Source organism: Giraffa tippelskirchi, chromosome 5 (genome assembly GCF_054371585.1).
Source record: "Giraffa tippelskirchi isolate mGirTip1 chromosome 5, T2T-mGirTip1v1.2.pri, whole genome shotgun sequence".
Lineage (NCBI taxonomy): Eukaryota > Metazoa > Chordata > Mammalia > Artiodactyla > Giraffidae > Giraffa > Giraffa tippelskirchi.
In genome coordinates this window covers 146,227,249-146,249,412 of record NC_137279.1, presented here as the reverse complement: position 1 = coordinate 146,249,412, position 22,164 = coordinate 146,227,249, and the positions used below count along the sequence as shown (strand labels likewise).

The 22,164-nt window shown below is 38.3% G+C and overlaps 1 protein-coding gene across 2 annotated transcripts in view; it reads right to left on the bottom strand.

The window, feature by feature from the left end:
* Positions 1-22,164, bottom strand: part of ERICH3 (glutamate rich 3) — a 123,783-nt gene that overhangs the window by 54,220 nt on the left and 47,399 nt on the right. The window contains exons 1-3 of one of the 2 annotated variants that reach the window (XM_081490210.1): positions 20,601-20,812; positions 15,486-15,704; positions 2,267-2,447 (exon numbers count right to left, since the gene is read on the bottom strand). In XM_081490210.1, the coding sequence (XP_081346336.1) occupies positions 2,267-2,447; positions 15,486-15,704; positions 20,601-20,612 (412 nt within the window). In that variant the 5' untranslated portion in view covers positions 20,613-20,812. Of the gene's footprint in view, positions 1-2,266; positions 2,448-15,485; positions 15,705-20,600; positions 20,813-22,164 lie in introns of those variants that run through there. The other variant, XM_081490209.1, reaches the window with a different exon arrangement.

Here is a 22,164-nt window from a genome sequence, read left to right as displayed (position 1 = left end):
TCTGCCTTATTTGAAAGGATGAATGGTAAATAAAACTGCTATGAAGAACTGTACTCTTTACAAGTAGCAAAAATATTCTGTGACTTCACCGGTGTACATAATACACAATCAATCTATGGCCTGATGTCTAAAATCAAACTGCAAGACATTATGAATCACTGTGATAATAAAAGATGTACTTGCTATGTTCCTAAATAATTAATTGTATTGTTATGCTCATCCAAAAGCAAGACAAATTAACAAATGCCACATTTTTAATGAGTTTACTGTTCCAAGCATAATGCTAAAGGCCCTTTTTCTTAAAGCAGAAATCTTCTAAAAACCTATTCACATTTCACTGAATCACACACAGCTTTGATTTGTAAAAGAGCAGATTCTTTTCAGTCCAGTTAAATTGCTAAGATTACTGAACTACAAGTCAACTTGAAGCCTGCAACTTTTTCAGTGTTGAACAATTACTTTCCTAGCAATCAAGGGCAAGCTGAGACAAAATTATTGTGTGGACAGGATTCAATTATTTAAGTCCCCATCCCATCCTATTATCTAAGATTGTCCAATGACATAACATAAAGTCAGTCCTAGGATCAATATGCATGCAAAATAACACTTAGCCAAGTAACACTCTCCAGTAACCTTTTGCAATCTTATCACAGAGTGTATATCATCTCCCAGAAAATCCTTCAGCCAACTTTTGTTCTTTTTTCAATTGTATGTACATTTTCCAGCAGTCAAAAAGCCATTATATATGAATTCATTATATATGAATTCTTGAATAAAGCGTGATCCAAGACCCAGGAAAAGTTTCATTATGTTAATTTCAATTTGAGGCTATAGCTAATTTTAGAAATTCTTCTAAATTAATGGTTGAAAATGATACTTTCAAAAAATAAGTGCAATCACTTATCATTAGGGGTTTCATAGCCCTCATGTTATGAAAATATTTGAAACCCTTTGCTACTGAGAATAGCTAACTGGGGCCGGATAGTATTTAGTACTAAACAAGGGTCCTGCACCTAGTGGCGGTGAGGGGTGGAATCAGCTCTCAACCCTGGTCAGAGCTGGGACTGTGACCTTGGGGAGGTCTGTACCTCTGATGCCTCTCATTTTTCTCATCTACAGAATAAAAGGAACGAATTCTCAAATGCTATGACAAAATAAAACAAAGTAAATTATATTTCAGGCAAGTACATAAAATGAGAAAAATAAATTTCTAGCATTATTTTTTTAAAGAAATTTTTTACACTTTTATAAAGAAAAATGTTTTTCATTATAAAACATAATAGTTCATTATATACTTTGATATGTATATAATTAATTATAATATATAATATTTTACTCTAATTTAAAACCAACATTCAAATGTTTATCCTTTCTTATATTGGAAAGTTTTCAATATTTTATCCCTAAATATGTATAGTTCTCTTTAAGTGCTTGAACTTTTTTAAGTTAATAGTCACTGTCTTTGTTTGATGAAGGAAATCAGAAAAGTCAAAAGTAACAAAAACATGTTTACTCCCAACTCCTCCCTTCAATATCTAAGTCTATGTCTAGATTACCCAAATATAAATATTTCTTTTAATCAGTAAAAACTCTATCACTTTCTAAAGAGTTTCATAAGCAAGGAAATAACAAATACAATCCTGTAACAACACTTCCTTTGAATTGCAGTTCCACAGAACTAAATAGTGACCAAAAAACACTTTGGTACAATATGTGAAATCCTATACTGGATATAAAAATTATCTTATGCTAACAAACATGGATTTATGATCAAAGGGAAATGAAAATGTAATAAAAGCATTTACCTAAATTCTGTACTGCATTATTTAGGTGTGGTCCACCCTGAATGTTACTGGATTTGTGATTTTATCTCAGTATACTTCTAAAGAACAAATTGCCAATCTAATATTTTTCTCTTAGAATAATGTATGATATAATTCACTATGGCAAGCCAAATAGTTAACTTGTAATTTGGGGGACAGTTATTCATGCAACATTTTAACGATCATATATCTATATCTCAAGATTAATCTGTTACTGGGTTAAATCACTCCAAATTCTTTCTTCCACAATCTGCAAGAGTAATTGCTGCTTCAGTTTCAATCATGGAGCAGTAAATCTGGATTTACTTTTAGGCAGCTGGTTTATAAGTCCCTGGATGTGCATAATTTCATAGAGTGATTGAAGTCATTTTGATATTATATCAACAATAGCTTATCTATAGCATCAACTGCAAGCAATTAAAAAATTCACATTTTATGTGTACCTTTTTCAAGTAGCTTGCCTGTGTAGACACAAAGGTTTTCTCCACCACAGTGCTGTTGATAAACTTTTATTTCATCTCGGAAATCTGGGTGATCATAAGCTAGGTGCACATTTTTCCCCAAATAGATCATTGTAATAGCCGCATTACTATGCACTGGTGTTTTATGAATCCTTCTTGAATCCTAGAATAAACAAAAAGGGGGACTTATTAACTAATCTCCTTCTAATCAGAGTGTGATGACATTGTAATACAAAAAATACGTTATTTTTATGTACCTAGCAAAAAAAGCACTGGCAACCCACTCCAGTACTCTTGCCTGGAAAATCCCATGGACGGAGGAGTCTGGTAGGCTGCAGTCCATGGGGTCGCTAAGAGTCGGACACGACCGAGCGATTTCACTTTCACTTTTCACTTTCATGCATTGGAGAAGGAAATGGCAACCCACTCCAGTGTTCTTGCCTGGAGAATCCCAGGGACGGAGGAGCCTGGCGGGCTGCCGTCTATGGGGCCTCACAGAGTCGGACACGACTGACGTGACTTAGCAGCAGCAGCAGCAAAAAAAACCTTTATAACATGTCAACATATACAGTGCACAAAAAGTCAACCCCATTACAAAATAAATATCTTTAACAATTATAGCATATATACATTTTGGCTTTGCATTTTTAATGTAAATTCTGGGGATCTGGACAACGTTTGTACCTTTTAGCTTACGTATGTGTTTTTTTTTCACGCCACAAAAACATCAATGACGTGAAGACGAAAACTACTCTTGTTCTTCCCAAATAAAAATTTTAATCAAATTAATTAAATAAATATTGGTGACATAATTTTCTTCCAATCCAAATTGACGTTAACTGTGATTTAGCAATTGTTTTTGTAATTGAGTGTTATATCTTTATGCTTGTGCACTGACAAGACATCCTTCCCTGAGTTTATTCTATGTGAGAGGGAGAGGCATACATTTGATTCTTCCTGCAGTCACCCTGAGGATCAGGAGCAATATATGTCAGATACTTGGGATTATCCAGTTTAATAGGAGGCATTCAGTTCAATGAAAAACCAACACCATCAATATTAGCCTTAATAGCAAACAATTTACCCAACCAAAAATATCACCTCATAAGCCTATCTGATATTCTATGGCACTGACCAGTTTAAATTATGTATAAAATAAACAATAAACTCAAATGTGAGATTAAATATCCAAAGCCTTGCCTCCTGGTTTATATTCTGAAGGATTTTTTCACAGTCGTGAATAAGCACAGTGTTTGCCTAACCTCTAAGAGGAAGAGAGGGAAAGAGAAGTAGGAAGAGGAAGAGGAAGAAGAGACAGCAAAATGGAATGGCTCCGTGAAAGACTTCAAGAGGTCTCAGCAAGAATATTGCAGGCTGCTAGAACTATACAGATACAAGGCATTACTTTTAATCTACTTCACTTTTCTAAAAGTCAATTTTTAGCTAAATGAAAAATGTGAAGAGACCAACTTTCAGTGAATCCAAGGCACTAATCTGCGTTTGATTTCGTTGACTTACAGATGCCTTGGAAGCATGCATTTTATTAAGAATGACAAAGCTCAAAAAAAAAAAAAAAAAATCTGAAGGAACTACTGAAATATTTCTATCTCCAAACCCATTTCCTTCTACCTTGGAAGATTCTTTTTTTTTTTTTTCATTCACTTCGATTTCTTTGAAGCAAAAACCAGAGGAGGTAAATTTGATGAAATTCTGCAAATGACAGTCTGAGATTTAAAGTTTGAGCGCACTGGCTTGCATGTGGACAGAGCTCCCAAATAGAGAGATAATCCAGAGAACTATTTCAGGGACTTCAGGAGCCGTGACAGCAAATCAGCAAACTGGATAATTCTCTGCAGACTAGAACCTTCACTCTGCATCCCAGTTGAAAGCATAGGGATGCTGGCAGGCCCAGCTCCTAGTTGCAAAGTCATCGCATGTTTCCTCTTGCGTGAGTGACTATGGAGCTGTGACATGCACGTGTGCAGCCCAACCCACAATCACCAGCCTAAGGCAAATCCAGCTCCAAGCTCCCACTAGAGCATTTAATGATGTGGCGGATTAAATAAGAACATCCCACTTCATTAAGCAATACTTTCTGAAGTGGCATGTGTTCAGAGGTAGCCCTGAGAGCTTCTGGGAGATAAGCACTACATAAATACAAGGTAATAGTGGGATTAGAGTGGAGGAAGGGTCTGCCTCGTCAGTGCAAAAAGAAAACCTGGATGGAAGAATGTTTAAAAGTAAAATCAAGAACAGCTCTTCACCCTTTTCCTTTACTCATATTCTTATTTTTTCTGCTGAAGTGTGTTTCTGATAGCAACATCTCTTTTCTCTTGGGTCTGGTTGCTTGATTCCTTTTTAAAATATTCCCCAATCATTGCCACCAAGTAACACCTTCTGGATTCTAATAGGAGGCCTAAGTGACAGCTCATGATTAAATATATCGACAAAGAAATGAACGATTGTTTCTTGCAGTTGACTAAACTTACTCTAAACTTACAATCTTCCAAGGTTATAATGAACCCAGACTGATGAAACTTTAACAAGGTTTCATGGCCCTTTCTGCTGTCCTCAAGCAAGTATCAGAAACTTCCATGAAAATTCAGTTGTGTTTCAAGAACAAGAGCAAGTCTCAAGCCTCTGTACAACTAAGGATTATCTCTCTTACTTCCTTGACCAGTTGCTTATGACTTTCCTTCTCATTTCTTTTCAGATTTCTCAAGCAAGTATAATCTGAACTGACAAACAGCAAAACTATTGAGTTGTGAACCAGTCAGCTACTATGTATTTGTAATACTTAGCATTTAGTGGATATATTAAATTTTCACTGGCATCTCTTTACCCCTGCCCAGGTCTACATAATAGGTGGATTCTAGAGACTGACTAAGTGTCAGAGTTCCTGTTTTTGTTGATGTGTTGGGCAGCCCCTCCTATCTATAAGACAAGCCCTGATGAATTCTGAACATCATATCGTACCTGGACCACTGTAATTAACTTGCAGTTAGAATACTAGAAAAAAAGAGCATAAATTTGAGCTGTTCCAGGAAATCTGGATGTATGATTACCTTACTAATTGGCCCCCACACTTCTATCCTATTGTCCTTCAAATTCTCCCTCGTCCTGGATATCAGAGTGATCTACTGTCACTAAATAGATCATGTGACTCTCCTGCTTAAAGTCTTCCAATAATCCCCAATATCTACGGGATAAGGTCCAACATTCCTCAGACAGTAAAAAAAGTCTTACAGTCTCTAACTCCTACTATCTTTCAACTATTGCAATTTCTTGTGTCACATCTAAAGGTACAGCAACTGAACTAATTGTAATGGTCCACACATGACCAACACGCGTTTAATCTCAAGGCCTCTATAACTGTATGAGTCACATGGCATTGACCTGTTTCCTTGCATTTGTCTCTCTCAGTAGATAAGGACAGTATCTTACCAATCTTTGTGCCCCACCCGCACAGTGCTGACAGCTGTGCTGTGCTCTGCTTAGTTGCTCAGTCGTGTCCGACTCTTTGTGACCCCATGGACTGTAGCCCACCAGGCTCCTCTATACATGGGGATTCTCCAGGTAAGTATACTGGAACGGGTAGCCATGCCCTCCCCCAGGGCATATGCCCAATCCAGGGATCAAACCCAAGTCTTCCGCATTGCAGGTGGATTCTTTACCATCTGAGCCACCAGGGAAGCCCAAGAATGCTGGAGTGGGTAGCTTATCCCTTCTCCAGGGGATCTTCCCTACCTGGGAGCCAAACCAGGGTCTCCTGCATTGCAGGCAGATTCTTTACCAGCTGAACTACTAGGGAAGCCTGCTGACACCTAGTAAAAGCCTAATAAACATTGATCTGACTGGACACAGCCATGGAACAATTAAAGATTCCACATTCTGACCTTTGCTGAGACAAAAGCAGGCTGACCCCACCCAAAATCAGAAGCTTTCTACATTTACAGAAATTCAATAGGTACTAAAGCATGGAAAGTGATTCATGGTGTCTTGTTAAACAAGACACCACCTTTGTTGATTAAGCCTTGATATTGATAAAAAGCCTGCCCATAAAGAGCGACAGACAGCTTCATGTTGACCCTTGATTCAGGTCTTGTGCAGTCAGTAAGTCAAGCCCAACTCTGCAACCCCATGGACTGCAGCCCGCTAGGCTCCTCTGTCCATGGGATGTCCCAGGCAAGAATACTGGAGTGGATTGCCATTTCTTTTTTCAGGGGATCTTCCCGACCCAGGGATTGAACCCATGTCTCCTGCACTGGCATGCAAATTCTTTACCACTGAACCACCAGGGAAGCCCTATTCAAGTCTTTAGGAGAGGAAATTCTGACTTGAGCTAGAGGAAGAGTGCTGCAGTGTTCATACCCTAATGTTTCAGGAAGCCGCTGGTTGTGATGGAAACCTGTCTTCACGTTCCTCATTTAATTCTGCTCTTTCCCTTCTCTTTCTCACTGGTTTTAACTTGTTCTCTCCTTCTCCCTCCTTTGCTTTTACTATGCATCTTCCTTGCACTTTACCCCTGCTTGTTTTTCTTACTACTATATGACCTATATCTCATGCAAATTCCTGACCTACCCCCAAATGCCTTGGTCCTTCTGGACTTCTGGAGGAATCTGAGCTCCAGATTTTGAGGATGCTGAACTGACACTGGATCCTTTACTTCCTCATCTCCCTCAACAGAATGAATTCATTAAGTCTGTTAAGACCAGAAATTATCCAGCTGGATTTTTATTTTGATGAGAAGGTCCCCAAATCTGACCCTCTTAGTACTGGTCTGCCCTGACTCCTAGAAGCATTTCTGGTTCTTCTTTTCTTCTAGGGTTTGTTCCACAATGCCAGCTGCAAAGATATTTTGATTGTTGAATTGACTTTTTTAATACTGTTTTTAAGTTCTTTTTAGTTATGAAGTTACCAAACTGCAGTGCTAATTTTAAGCAAAAGCATTGTTTAAAGGAAAATGTTGCCTAAAATAAATCAAGCCTACCATGAAATATGTTGAATTACCATATATTAAAATCATGCTGATGTTTTTCCTTTTTCATTCTCAAATCTTAGTCTACTGATGAGAAAAACTAAGAGTAAAAATACCAGTGTAATGCACTGGCTAGAAGAAATTTTTAAAGTATTTTAAATTTTAAAAATATTACTTAAATTAAGTCAAACAAAAGAAATGTGCAATTTCCCCCACGAAGCTAATATTTGTTAGGCTTTATTTGTTATTGGAGAAAAGGGATCTATACCTGAAAGGCATAATTGTCATCTACAATATTTACCTAAGCTAAAAAGTATAACTAAAACTTACTTTTTGCATGGATAATAAAGCAATACCCATTTATGAACACACTACTAATAACCATGTGACTAAATGTAAATAAAATCAAACACCTGCCCTCAACAAGCTTCATAACCTGGAAGTAGAAGTAAGAATAAAGGTACATGAATATTTATGTTAAGCAGAAAATATTAAAGAACATAGGAAAAGTAGCAAAGTCCTTTTGAAGGGAAGAAGAGATGGAATCCTATTACTCTGTACAGAAATACAGTATAGAGAATAAAGTCTTTGAGAAGATCAGGGAAAGATACGTGGAGAAACACATTCCTCTTATCTGTTATGCTGCTGCTGCTGCTGCTGCTCAGTTGCTTCAGTCGTGTCCAACTCTGTGCGACCCCATAGTCGGCAGCCCACCAGGCTCCGCCGTCCCTGGGATTCTCCAGGCAAGAATACTGGAGTGGGTTGCCATTTCCTTCTCCAGTGAATGAAAGGGAAAAGTGAAAGTGAAGTCGCTCAGTCATGTCCGACTCTTAGCGACCCCATGGACTGCAGCCCACCAGGCTCCTCCATCCATGGGATTTTCCAGGCAAGAGTACTGGAGTGGGGTGCCATTGCCTTCTCCGTATCTGTTATGCATTCTCAGGCAATTCACAGAATATCTGGCATAAACTAATTTTAAAAAAGTATATACCTGAAGTTGGGAAGTAGTAGACCAACCAGTTGAGGGCATAGAAAATAGTCAGCTTGGCTTGGCTAGGAGCAGAGAGAAAGCTGGAAAAGGGCCAAAATCAGAAGCCCTTAAATGCTAGTACACTAAGCATGTCCCTTTATTCTGATGTTTTGACATCTGGGTCCTTGCTGACCCTGGGATATACCTCACCCAAGACTAACCAGTTCCTAGACATAATAAGGGCTTCCCTAGTGGCTCAGTCAGTAAAGAATCCACCTGCCCAATGCAGGAGATGCAAGAGACTCTGGTTCAATACCTGAGTCAGGAAGATCCCCCAGAGAAGGAAATGGCAACCCACTCCAGTATTCTTGCCTGTTGCTGCTGCTGCCGCCAAGTCGCTTCAGTCGTGTCCGACTCTGTGCGACCCCGTAGACAGCAGCCCACCAGGCTCCGCCGTCCCTGGGATTCTCCAGGCAAGAACACTGGAGTGGGTTGCCATTTCCTTCTCCATTCTTGCCTAGGAAATCCCATGGACAATGGAGCATGGCAGGCTACCGTCCATGGGGTCACAAGAGTTGGACACAACTTTGCAACTAAACCACCAGACATAATAAATGACTTGCCTAGGAGAACATTTATCATATACAAACTAGCCAACTGTGAGCCCATATCCACCCTCCCCCAGTCTCTAACCCTCCTCCCATGTCCACGTGTAGAGTCTTCTCTTGTGTTGTTGGAAGAGGGTGTTTGCTATGACCAGTGCATTCTCTTTGCAAAACTCTATTAGCCTTTGCCCTGCTTCATTCTGTACTCCAAGGCCAAATTTGCCTGTTATGCCAGGTGTTTCTTGACTTCCTACTTTTGCATTCCAGTCCTCTATAATGAAAAGGACATCTTTTTTGGGTGTTAGTTCTAGAAGGTCTTGTAGGTCTTCATAGAACCTTTCAGGCATCTGTAATTGCATAGGGCTTATCTAAAGTCTGGACGGTGGACAGGGGACCTCAGGCAAATAGGAGAAAGCCCCAGGCTAGTTCATGCCTGGAGAAACTCTTTGCCCTCTCTTTCATAAAACATATAAGAAATTAAAGCAAACTATGTTTCATTTTTTAAATTGATAAACATAATGTTTAAGTAAGTTCTTATTTGGGCTTCCCTGGTGGCTCAGTGGTAAAGAACCTGCCTGCAATGTAGAAGATGTGGGTTCGATCTTTTGGTTGGGAAGATCCCCTGGAATAGGAAATGGCAACCCACTCCACTATTATTGCCTTGAGAATCCCATGGATAGAGGAGTCTGGCACACTATAGTCCATGGGGTTGCAAAGAGTCGGACACAACTGAAGTAACTTAGTACACATGCAGGTTCTTATTTGAAAGCCATTATTTTCACATCTATAAACACTATTCACATCTATAAACACTATATAGGACATCCACATTTTCAGTAGGCAGCTGTGTAGAACAGGTGCTGGGCAGTCCTGAGTGGAAACACAAAAGTCTACAGATTGGTGAAGTAAAACTCAGAGTAAAATCTAACTAGTTGCAGAGATTCCATGAAAGCATTATAAGCTCTGCAGGTATTATATCTTCACATTATAAAGCAACGGGGTACAGAAGCAATGTGCTGGGCTGTGAAATTTACACCATGTCATTTGGCTTCCTGGATCATGGCCTAGAGACAGAGACCAAAGAAGCCAGGGATCCTGTTCTACATATGCACAGAGGAACAGGTGATGGGCCACCAGCAAGCCATATTTCTTTGGCTTTCTTTTACCTCTTTATTTTACGAGAATTTTCTTTGGGATGGTAGTCATGAAAGTATGAATTTAATGTGTAAATTAATCATGAGAGCCACCTTTCCTTAAATGAATCTTTTCTAGATCAAATATAAAATAAATCCAAATATTTAAATGAAAGTACACGATTTACCCCACTGTGCCAATTTCATTCTTAAACCCAGGACCTAGGAGCTAGTAACAAATCCAAGAGACATCTAGAAAACTACTGAAGCCATGTGAGAAGATGATCACAGTTTGAATAGACAGACAAGTGTCAAGGTCTAAGCCTAGGGTGATGCCCAGGTTCAGGGGTGAAGATGAAAGAGTCACAGAGGAGCAAGACAATAGGTAAAAGGAGAGAGCAAAGAGCCATGAAAGAAGAGTTCCATGAGGCAAGAGAGAGAAGCTTCAAGGAAGAGGCAGTGATAGCAAAAGATACTACTATCAGAGAAAAATCATGGTAAATAAAAAATATAAACTAAGATGGTAGAAATAAGTCTAAACATACTACAAAATAAATCAGTAATTAAACTCACTAATTAATGGACAGATTCTCAGTTGAAATAAACAGAAAGCATACATACACTACATAAACATATTTAAAGTCTAAAGCTTTAAAGACATTGAAGAGTGAAAGTAAAAGGAATATAAATATATATATTCATATATATATAAATAATCTTTCTGTGATTGTGGTTTTCATAGATGGGAAAAAAGTTGAAACAGTGACAGATTTTATTTTCTTGGACTCCAAAATCACTGCAGACAGTGACTGCAGCCATGAAATTAAAAGATGCTTGCCCCTTGGAAGCAAAGCTATGACAAATCCAGACAGCATATTAAAGAGCAGAGACATGACTTTGCCAACAAAGATCTGCCTAGTCAGGGCTATGGTTTTTCCAGTGGTCATGTACAGATCTGAGAGCTGGACCATAAAGGAGGCTGAGTGCCAAAGAATTGATGCTTTTGAACTGTGGTGCTTGAGAAGACTCTTGAGAATCCTTTGGACTACAAGGAGATCCAACCAGTCAATCCTAAAGGAAATCAGTCCTGAATATTCATTGGTAAGACTGATGCTAAAGCTGAAGCTCCAATACTTAGGCCACCTGATACAAGGGGCCAACTCATTGGAAAAGATCCTGATGCTGGGAAAGATTGACTGCAGGAGGAGAAGCGAGCAACAGAGGATGAGATGGTTGGATGGCATCATTGACACAATGGACATGAGTTTGAGCAGACTCTGGGAGATAGTGAAGGACAGGGAAGCCTTGTGTGTTGCAGTTCATGGGGTTTCAAAGAGTCAGACACAACTTAGCAACTGAACAACAACAATATATAATCTAAAGAAAATAAGGAGAAGTACTATTAGACAAAATAGATTTTGAGGCCAAAAGTAATAATAAAGAGGATCTTTTTTTAATAATAAAGAATATTTTCACCAGTAAGATAAAGTATCCTAAATCTGAGGGCATATAAACAAGTATTCTCAATATTTACAAAACAGAACTCCATTAATTACAAGAAGAAACGGACAAATCCACAACTACAGAGAATTAATTCTCACTAGAACTTAAGAACTAAGAGACCACATGTATAAAAAGAATAGTAAGGATGTAAAATTATGCGTAACATAATTGGACATTTCTTACCTATTGGAAGAATTCTGCTCCCAACAATTAGAGGATCACATTCTTTACAAAAATTGAACCTATCTTAGCCCACAAAGCAAATCTCCACAAGTACCAAAGGATCAAAATCATATAGAAAAAGATGCTTTTTAAGAGTAACATTCAGTGAACAAAAGGAGTTCTAGGATTTAAAATATGGTAGGAAAATAAAAATGTCAATAACCCACAGATATAGAGAACGGACTTGCGGTTGCCAAGGGGAAGGGGGTTGGGGAAGGAAGGATTGAGAGTCTGGGATTAGCAGATGCAAACTATTATAAATAGGATTGATAAACAGCAAGGTCCTAATGTATAGCATGCTTGTGTGCTCAGTCCTGTCCAACTCTTTGCAACCTTATGGACTATAGGCTGCCAAGCTCCCCTGTCCATGGAATTATCCAGGCAAGAATACTGGAATGGACTGCTATTTCCTTCTCCAGAGGATCTTTCTGACCCAGAGATTTAACCCACATCTCCTGCATCTCCTGCATTGGCAGGTGGGTTTTTTTTTTTTACCACTGATCCATCTGGGAAGTCCAATATATAGCACAGGGAACTAGATGCAATATCCTGTGAAAAATCATAATGGAAAAAGATATGAAAAAGAATATATAACTGAGTCACTCTATTGTACAGTAGAAATTTAACAGAACATTCTAAATCAACTATACTTCAATAAAACTTTTAAAAAGAAAAATGTCAATAGAATGTGTGGAAGATAAAATTGAAGAAATCTCCCAGCAAGTAGAACAAAGCGGTAAAGAAGTAGAAAATATGAGAGAAAAGCTAAGACTATTAGAGCATCAGGCTAGTAGTAGCAACATTCTCAAAATAAGATTTCCAAAAAGAGAGAACAGAAGTTAAAAAAAAAAAAAAAAGACCAAGTCAGACTGAAGCCTTGTGAACTCAAGAGCCAGACAGACCAAGCCAGACAGAGCCAGGATGCCTGCTGACACCCGTTGTGCTCCTAACCTGAAGCAGAATGCCCAGGGGAAGCTGGCTCAGATGCTTCTCTATGCTTCACTGGTCATGGCCACAGGGTGCAGAAGTTGCTGCTCTCTCCTCTGTGCACAGCTACATAAGCCCATTTGCCTGAGAATATTCCTGCTGGACATCCAGCATCTGGCTCACTTGAGGACTTCACTAGATGCCCTGATTCTGGTGAGCCCCATTTTTCTAAGAAAATTAAAAGACACTTGCTCCTTGGAAGAAAAGCTATGACAAACCTAGACAGCGTATTAAAAAAGCAGAGACATTACTTTGCTGACAAAGGTCCGTGATAGTCAAGGCTATGGCTTTTCCAGTAGTCATGTATGGATGTGAGAGTTGGACCGTAAAGAAAGCTGAGCACCAAAGAATTGATGCTTTTGAATTTCAGTGTTGGAGAAGACTCTTGAGAGTCCCTTGAACTGCAAGGAGATCCAACCAATCAACCCTAGAGGAAATCAGTCCTGAATATTCATTGGAAGGACTGATGCTGAAGCTCCAATACTTTGGCCACCTGATGCAAAGAACTGACTCATTGGAAAAGATCCTGATGCTGGGAAAGATTGAAGGCAGGAGGAGAAGGGGATGACAAAGGATGAGATGGTTGGATGGCATCACTGAGTCCATGGACATGAATTTGAGCAATCTCTGGGAGTTGGTGATAGACAGGGAAACCTGGCATGCTGAAGTCCATGGGGTTGCAAAGAGTTGGACACGACTGAGCGACTGAACTGAACTGATTTTTTTTAGGAACACTCATGACCTGACCTCTCTTACTTCCCCACGAGGAGCTCTTAAAACTGTAAGGAACCAAACCTAAATGGTGACCTAAAGCTCTCTTCAGCTTTCTCCTGGAAATATTAGCCTTTCATTATGATGCTAAGTTTGAGCTTTTTTCTGAAGTTTTATGCATATAAATAATAGAACTCCAAAGAAAAGCAGAGACTCAATTAATACATTTGTCAGTATACTGGTTGCTCTGAGAAGGAGTCAAGGATGTAACAAGGCAGGAAATAGGGGGCTTATCATATGACAAAAGGCTGCTACTTTGTTGAGAAGTAATGGTATATACACAGGTTTTTAATTGTTGTTTAACATGAACATATAGATTTTACATATTCTTATGGTTTATATGATATTTAAACATTTTTTTAAAAAAGTAGGACTGGGTAGAGTTCATCCCAGTAATATATTTTTAACATTAGAAAATCAAATTTGCCACGAAATGAGGACGATGAGGAAATTACCGTTCTTGCAAAATGGAGGCCACAGCCTTTAAGAGAGCATGTTTGTTGGCCTGGTGGAGACAAATGCCAGCATTCAAAGAATGCATAGTAAATTTGTAGAGTAGTAGATTCTAATATCATGGCCCCAAATATTCACTGCCCCCTCTTTATAAGAGGATGATACCTTCCACTCTATGTCAGGCTTTAGTAATGGAATTCAAGTGTAAGTGACAAGTATCACTCCCGAATGAAATCTACAAAGCATTCCATGACTCTGTTGTCCACGAGGCAAACACACCCCAGGCAGGGATGATTCGTTCAGTATGGGTCTCAGAATTGCCACTGAACACCAACAGACAATAACGATAAAAAGAAGTTGCTGCTGTAACATGAGTCACCTGGGGTTGCTTGTTAGAAGGAAGCTATAGTACACTAGACTTCAGAGAACTCTGCAGTAGGAAAGGAGATAACAGAAGTCTCAGGCTATAGAATATGAGGAAAGGATTTAGTTACTCTATATAAGGCCGGGGTATATTGACAGACAGATGGATATTAGAGGAAAGAATAAACATCCAAATAGGAGAGAAGAATGACAGACAGTGCAAAGTGCCATGTAATGGGAAAAATAAGCTTAAGGAACAGGGCTGGGGGAGGAAGGGGAGGGAACCTCAAGGATGAAGGATACAATGCTCTGTCAGAGACCGTAACAAAGAAAGAATTGGTGAAAGGTGGATTGAAATAAGGAAATCTAAGCAAGCAAAAGGAAGATAGTCACAATTTTTAGAGAAGGTTATTGGTGAGGATAGCTGCTAGGAGAGAGATGTGGATGGGGGTAAATAAAGCAGTTGAACTAGGCTGTTTTTGAAGAGCCAGCATGATATCAATGTGTAGTGTTGGAACTATGATATCAATGTGCAGTGTTGGAACTTCACTCCCTGATTCTCCAACAGTGAAATGTTGACCCAGCCACTTGCCAATAACCACAAAAATTGCATATAATAGCTTACTGGTTGTGTATTTACACTATAAAGTAAGAGATTTTTGACCTTCATACTAGCCTGTATCTGTAAAAGTGTAAATGCCCTTAGAACTACATTCTTTATCAGTATTTTAAAGAATGATTACAACAAAACAATATATTCTAAGAACATGGAAAGGAAAATATTTATGAATATTACATAGTAGTTTGCCAAAAATTATTAAAAGTGAATTTTAATAATTATTTTATATGGTACATTTTGGTTTTCAATATGTTACTGAATATTCACAAATTAAATGTTAAAATACTTTCTGACATGATTGAATGGCAAATTGAAGGACATAAATGATTTGGAAATGGGTATAGTATAGACTACATTTGAGTATAAGATTTACTTAATTTTTTGTCCATTATGCTAAATTATTCAACTGGATTACTCAAATATTTGGTTTCGGATTCATTCAAGCTTACAATTACAATATTTAAAAAATTATTATATTTTTTACGCAAGTCATTTGGCATTCAATTTCCCTAGATTCTCTTACTGCATATCTAGAAATCTAATAGTGCAATGTAATTGGTGCTGAATTAATGAAAGAAAAGTTGATTCCATAATCACCTTGGTAAAGACAGGTTCTAAGCCATTTGGAGCAGTGGTTGGACGAAATCTTCTCCTTCGCCATGTTTCAGGTCTGTTTTCTCTTGTGATTTTTCCACTGGTGGGAGGAAGTGGAGGAGGAATAGGCACAATGTAACGGTTAATGCTTGGAAACTGGTATCCATTCATTCCCTGTGAATTGTCCATGGAGTTCCTGAACTTCATCATTGCCTTTTTGCCCTATAATTAGAATTCATGACATAAGAATGAGTGAAATAGAATTGGTAACCCAAAATAACTCAAAATTACAGACAAGATTATGATTGACATTGCAGGCAAACACAACCAATATTAACAGGCAAACAAAGTGAAAGTGAAGTCGCTCAGTCATGTCCGACTCTTTGCGACCCCATGAACCCCTGCCAGGCTCTTCCATGCATGGGATTTTCCAGGCAAAAATACTGGAGTGGGTTGCTGTTTCCTTCTCCAGGGGATCTTCCTGACCCAGGAATCAAACATGGGTCTCCTGCACTGCAGGCTGGCTCTTTACCATCTGAGCCACCAGGGGAGTCCCACTTAAGGGCCCTGTAGAGATCTCTTCAAGAAAATTAGAGATACCAAGGGAACATTTCATGGAAAGATGGGCTCAATAAAGGACAGAAATGGTATGGACCTAACGGAAGCAGAAGATATTAAGAAGAGGTGGCAAGAATACACAGAAGAACTGTACAAAAAAGATCTTCACGACCCAGATAATCACAATGGTGTGATTACTCACCTAGAGCCAGACATCCTGGAATGTGAAGTCAAGTGGGCCTTAGGAAGTATCACTACAAACAAAGCTAGTGGAGGTGATGGAATTTCAGTGGAGCTATTTCAAATCCTAAAAGATGATGCTGTGAAAGTGCTACACTCAATATGTCAGCAAATTTGGAAAACTCAGCAGTAGCCACAGGACTGGAAAAGGTCAGTTTTCATTCCAATCCCAAAGATAGGCAATTCCAAAGAATGCTCAAAGTGTACCGCACAATTGCACTCATATCACATGCTAGTAAAGTAATGCTCAAAATTCTTCAAGCCAGGCTTCAGCAATATGTGAACCATGAACTTCCAGATGTTCAAGCTGGTTTTAGAAAAGGCAGAGGAACCAGAGATCAAATTGCCAATATTCACTGGATCATCAAAAAAGCAAGAGAGCTCCAGAAAAACATCTATTTCTGCTTTATTGACTATGCCAAAGCCTTTGACTGTGTGGATCACAATAAACTGTGGAAAATTCTGAAAGAGATGAGAATACCAGACCATCTGACCTGCCTCTTGAGAAACCTGTATGCAGGTCAGGAAGCAACAGTTAGAACTGGACATGGAACAACAGACTGGTTCCAAATAGGAAAAGGAGTACGTCAAGGCTGTATATTGTCACCCTGCTTATTTAACTTCTATGCAGAGTACATCATGAGAAACGCTGGGCTGGATGAAGCACAAGCTGGAATCAAGATTGCCAGGAGAAATATCAATAATCTCAGATATGCAGATGACACCACCCTTATGGCAGAGAGTGAAGAAGAACTAAAGAGCTTCTTGATGAAAGTGAAAGAGGAGAGTGAAAAAGTTGGCTTAAAGCTCAACATTCATAAAACTAAGATCATGGCATCCGGTCCCATCATTTCATGGCAAGTAGATGGGGAAACAGTGGCTGACTTTATTTTTCTGGGCTCCAAAATCACTGCTGATGGTGACTGCAGCCATGAAATTAAAAGATGCTTACTCCTTGGAAGGAAAATTATGACCAACCTAGACAGCATATTAAAAAGCAGAGACATTACTTTGTCAACAAAGGTCTGTCAGTCACGGCTATGGTTTTTCCAGTGGTCATGTATGGATGTGAGAGTTGGACTATAAAGAAAGCTGAGCATTGAAGAATTGATGCTTTTGAACTGTGGTGTTGGAGAAGACTCTTGGGAGTCCCTTGGACTGCAAGGAGATCCAACCGGTCCATCCTAAAGGAAATCAGTCCTGGGTGTTCATTTGAAGGACTGATGTTGAAGCTGAAACTCCAATATTTTGGCCACCTGATGCGAAGAACTGACTCATTCGAAAAGACCCTGATGTTGGGAAAGATTGAAGGCAGGAAGACAAGGGGATGACAGAGGATGGGATGGTTGGATGGCATTGCCGACTCAATGGACATGGGTTTGGGTAAACTCCAGGAGTTGTTGATGGACAGGGAGGCCTGGCGTGCTGTGGTTCATGGGGTCGCATAGAGTCAGACATGACTGAGCGACTGAACTGAACTGAATCACATTTCATGACATAAGAATTCGTGAAGTAGAAGTGGTAACCTAACATAACTCAAAATTACAAACTCAAAATTACAGGCATTGACATTACATGCAAACACAACTGATATTAATAGGCAAACTTAAGATACCTGAATCTGTTGAAAAATGACATTTGGCAGTATCCATAGCAAATCAAATTTTCATGGATTTCTAAACTTATTTAAGCGTATTTTTTAAACTGAACATACAATCATGGCATTTTTATAGCACTTCAGGGATTTTCCCTCAGTATTTCATTAAATCTATGGGGACCCAGTACAATGAAACAATTTAAAATCAATACGTTTGCAGTGTTGTACTTCAAGACAGGATTGCGTAGTCCACTCAGTGATGGGGTATTTGCACTTTTTTTTTTTACATTGGTTTCACCCATCCAGGTGTTACAACATTCCTTGATAATATGGTTTCAAGGAATCAAAAACCTAGACTCTGACCCAAAGTCTCTATTCAAGTTATTTTCTCCTAGAAATTTAACTTGTAGGAATAAATTTTACCCAGTTAACTGCAGAAGTACATTTATGTAATGTGTATAAGGATACACAAACACAGGTACACACACAAAGATGTCTAAAAAATTTAATTGATCAGCTTGGGATTGACATGTACACGCTGCAATATATAAAATAAGATGCTTTTCCATGAAAAAAAGAGAAAAAAAATTTAGTTGAACTACCAAGTCCATCAGTAAAAAGATAGTTAAATAAATTTTGCTTTGTTATGATAAAAGATTCTCATAGGCTTTAAAAAGAACACTGTTAATCTATTCTTTCAGAGTCCTGACATAAAAAGCTCCATGCAGGGTGGTCATACATTTCATTTAAATAATTTATATGTGGATTTTGATAAAATCAGGGATGACTGGAAGACTCTGAACACAGGGTTGCCTTTAAGGATTTGAATTATTTGTGGGGGTGGAGCATATAAGTTTAGTCAACATTTAGTACCTTAATGACTAAAAAGTACCTAACGTATAATCAGAAGTTTTAGTTTCAGGTGTATTTGAGCCTCTGAATTTTCACATATTGATAGTTTTTCTATATCTGAGGTAGTTTTCAAACTTTAGATTATCTTTAATCATTTAAATCTGTCTTATACCAATTTATTTGGTATTGTTTTAAATTTATTTTCAGCCAATTTATCTTTTATTTTGAGATGCTTAAATTGTAAAAAGTTATTTTTAAGAAAGAGAAGTCATTCCCCAAACATTCTCATTGCTATTAAACAAAAGCAGATTAAATAAAGGCATGGGTACTCCATAGTTTGATTGAAATCAACATTTATATGAACAGAAGGGATTTAAATAGATATTCACCAAGGGGCTTAGAATTATTAGATTGCTTGATGTTGCAGGTATTATTTATGCTCTCATTTTTCTTTTCTTACATTTTCCAATTTCTCTGTACTGGTGTGCACTGACATTGTAATAACAAATATAAATTAAATAAGTGAAAATAAGATAATAAAACAATAAAATCAATGAGTTCAGAACTTTTTGGTCTTGGGAGGTTCTACTTTTAATTTCTAAGTAGTTATCCATCATTGGCATGCCTTATTCGGTAATGAAGTTTAGTAAATTTTTTAAAAATCAAACTTCTGCTCCATACCTTGTTTTTTTTCTAGCCCAAAGAATCTTGGACATCTCCCTATGGCAGTATAAATAATTTACCTTATTTTTAAATATTATTTAATATGCTATAACATTTTTAAATTCTTAGGTGTCTTTCAAACATTCACTATTGGAAATATTATAATTCTAAATTTCCTGAATCTATTTCTCTTCACATGCATGTATGTTCCTAGGATAAATTCCAATATGCTAAAATACTTGAGCATGTTCATTTAAACTGTTGATAAATATTCCCATACTGCCTTCACAAATAGTTGTACCAATTTCTGTTCCTATCAATAGTGTATAAGAAACTCTCATTCCAAGTATAATCATTTTCAGTCATGTCATTAATTTACACAACAGCATCTCAACCAATCTGTTTTGACAAAATAGCTTCTGCCTAAATCAAAGATCCTCACTCCTAATACTTGGAAAAATTCAACTTGCTTAAGAATGTCACACCTTCAAACAATTCCCCCATGCATATTTTTTTACTATTTACTGGGTGCTTACTACATACTCAGCAGTCATGCAAGCTATTATTCTTTAGGAATTTCTTGTCTGATTTTATATTAAGTAATTTTCATCATCAATGCCATTGAAAGAATTACATGTCTTTCTTGGCGGTATATTTTGACTGTGTACATCACAGTATAAACTCCAAAAAGTCAGAGAACATTGTCTGCTTTGATGATTGATATATTACTAATGCCTAGAGCAGGACCCAGTCAATAGTAAATGCCCAATTAAATTCCATTTAACATGAAAAATGTTAAGTTTAGCTGGCTGAAATTAACATGGAATTGATCTCAACCTTGTCAGCATGTACAAGCTACCATTTTTTTAATTAATTTATTTTTTAACTGAAGGATAACTGCTTTACAGAATTTTGTTGTTTACTGTCAAACCTAAACATGAATCATAAGCTACCATTAAATGTCAATCCCTCACTCATTCACATCCCAAAACTTGGAAATGGTCAAATAAAAGGCCCTGTAAAGATTTAATTAATAAATCTACCCAGTTACTCAGAGCAGATTTGGAAAATCACCTAAAAGAAAAATCATTCACTAGTCAGAAGAAATTGAATATTACCTGATTGATAATGGTCACATATCTAACAGAAAGTGAGTCTGATCAAGTAGAGTTAATAGATAATAGGAACTTAGAAAAGAATATAATCACCTTGGCAAACATGGAGAGTGCCCATCTGAGTACTATCTAAGGAAGAGAAAATCCCACCCATTGGACTTTGAATATTTCCAGTCCTAAAGGCAAAGTTATCCCTGGAGGATTCAGATGGCTTTAGCCAAAGACCTTTGAGCTTTTTGGTACCTTTGGCAAGCCCATTTCTAAGATGAGACAGATGCATCAGGCTAAGACAGCCTGATGCCATTAACATTCTATTCTACCATATCCCCTCATTCTGATTCCATACTCACTAGGCAACCTTCTCATTGTGATCTGGCTTCCCATCTAGGTCTGCCTACAAGGGGAAAATGTACTGTTTCGACAAGCTTTGATTTATTTGATAGCTGGTGAATTAATGGCCCCAAATTATGATTTGATTCCCTATTTTGATTTACTATAGTGACAAAAGTGGTCTTGTCATGTCCTAGTCTAGTTCAGTTCAGTTCAGTCGCTCAGTCGTGTCCGACTCTTTGCGACCCCATGAATTGCAGCATGCCAGGCCTCTCTGTCCATCACCAACTCCCGGAGTATACCCAAACCCATGTTCATCGAGTTGGTGATGCCATCCAACCATCTCATCCTCTGTCGTCCCCTTCTCCTTCTGCCCCCAATCTTACCCAGCATTAGGGTCTTTTCCAATGAGTCAACCCTTCGCATGAGGTGGCCAAAGTATTGGAGTTTCAGCTTCAACATCAGCCCTTCCAATGAACACCGAGGATTGATCTCCTTTAGGATGGATTGATTGGATCTCCTTGCAGTCCAAGGGACTCTCAAGAGTCTTCTCCAACACCACAGTTCAAAAGCATCAATTCTTCGGCGCTCAGCTTTCTTCATCGTCCAACTCTCACATCCATACATGACCACTGGAAAAACCATAGCCTTGACTAGATGGACTTTTGTTGGCAAAGTAATGTCTCTGCTTTTAAATATGCTATCTAGGTTGGCCATAACCTTCCTTCCAAGGAGTAAGCGTCTTTTAATTTCATGGCTGCAATCACCATCAGCAGTGATTCTGGAGCCCAAAAAAATAAAGTCTGACACTGTTTCCACTGTTTCCCCATCTATTTCCCATGGAGTGATGGGACCAGATGCCATGATCTTAGTTTTCTGAACGTTGAGCTTTAAGCCAACTTTTTCACTCTCCTCTTTCACCTTCATCAAGAGGCTCTTTAGTTCTTCTTCACTCTCTGCCATAAGGGTGGTGTCATCCGCATATCTGAGATTATTGATATTTCTCCCAGCCATCTTGATTCCAGCTTGTGTTTCTTCCAGCCCAGCGTTTCTCATGATGTACTCTGCATAGAAGTTAAATAAGCAGGGTGACAATATACAGCCTTGACATACTCCTTTTCCTATTTGGAACCAGTCTGCTGTTCCATGTCCAGTTCTAACTGTTGCTTCCTGACCTGCATACAGGTTTCTCGAGACAGGTCAGATGGTCTGGTATTCCCATCTCTTTCAGAATTTTCCAAAGTTTATTGTGATCCACACAGTCAAAGGCTTTGGCATAGTCAATAAAGCAGAAATAGATGTTTTTCTGGAATTCTCTTGCTTTTTC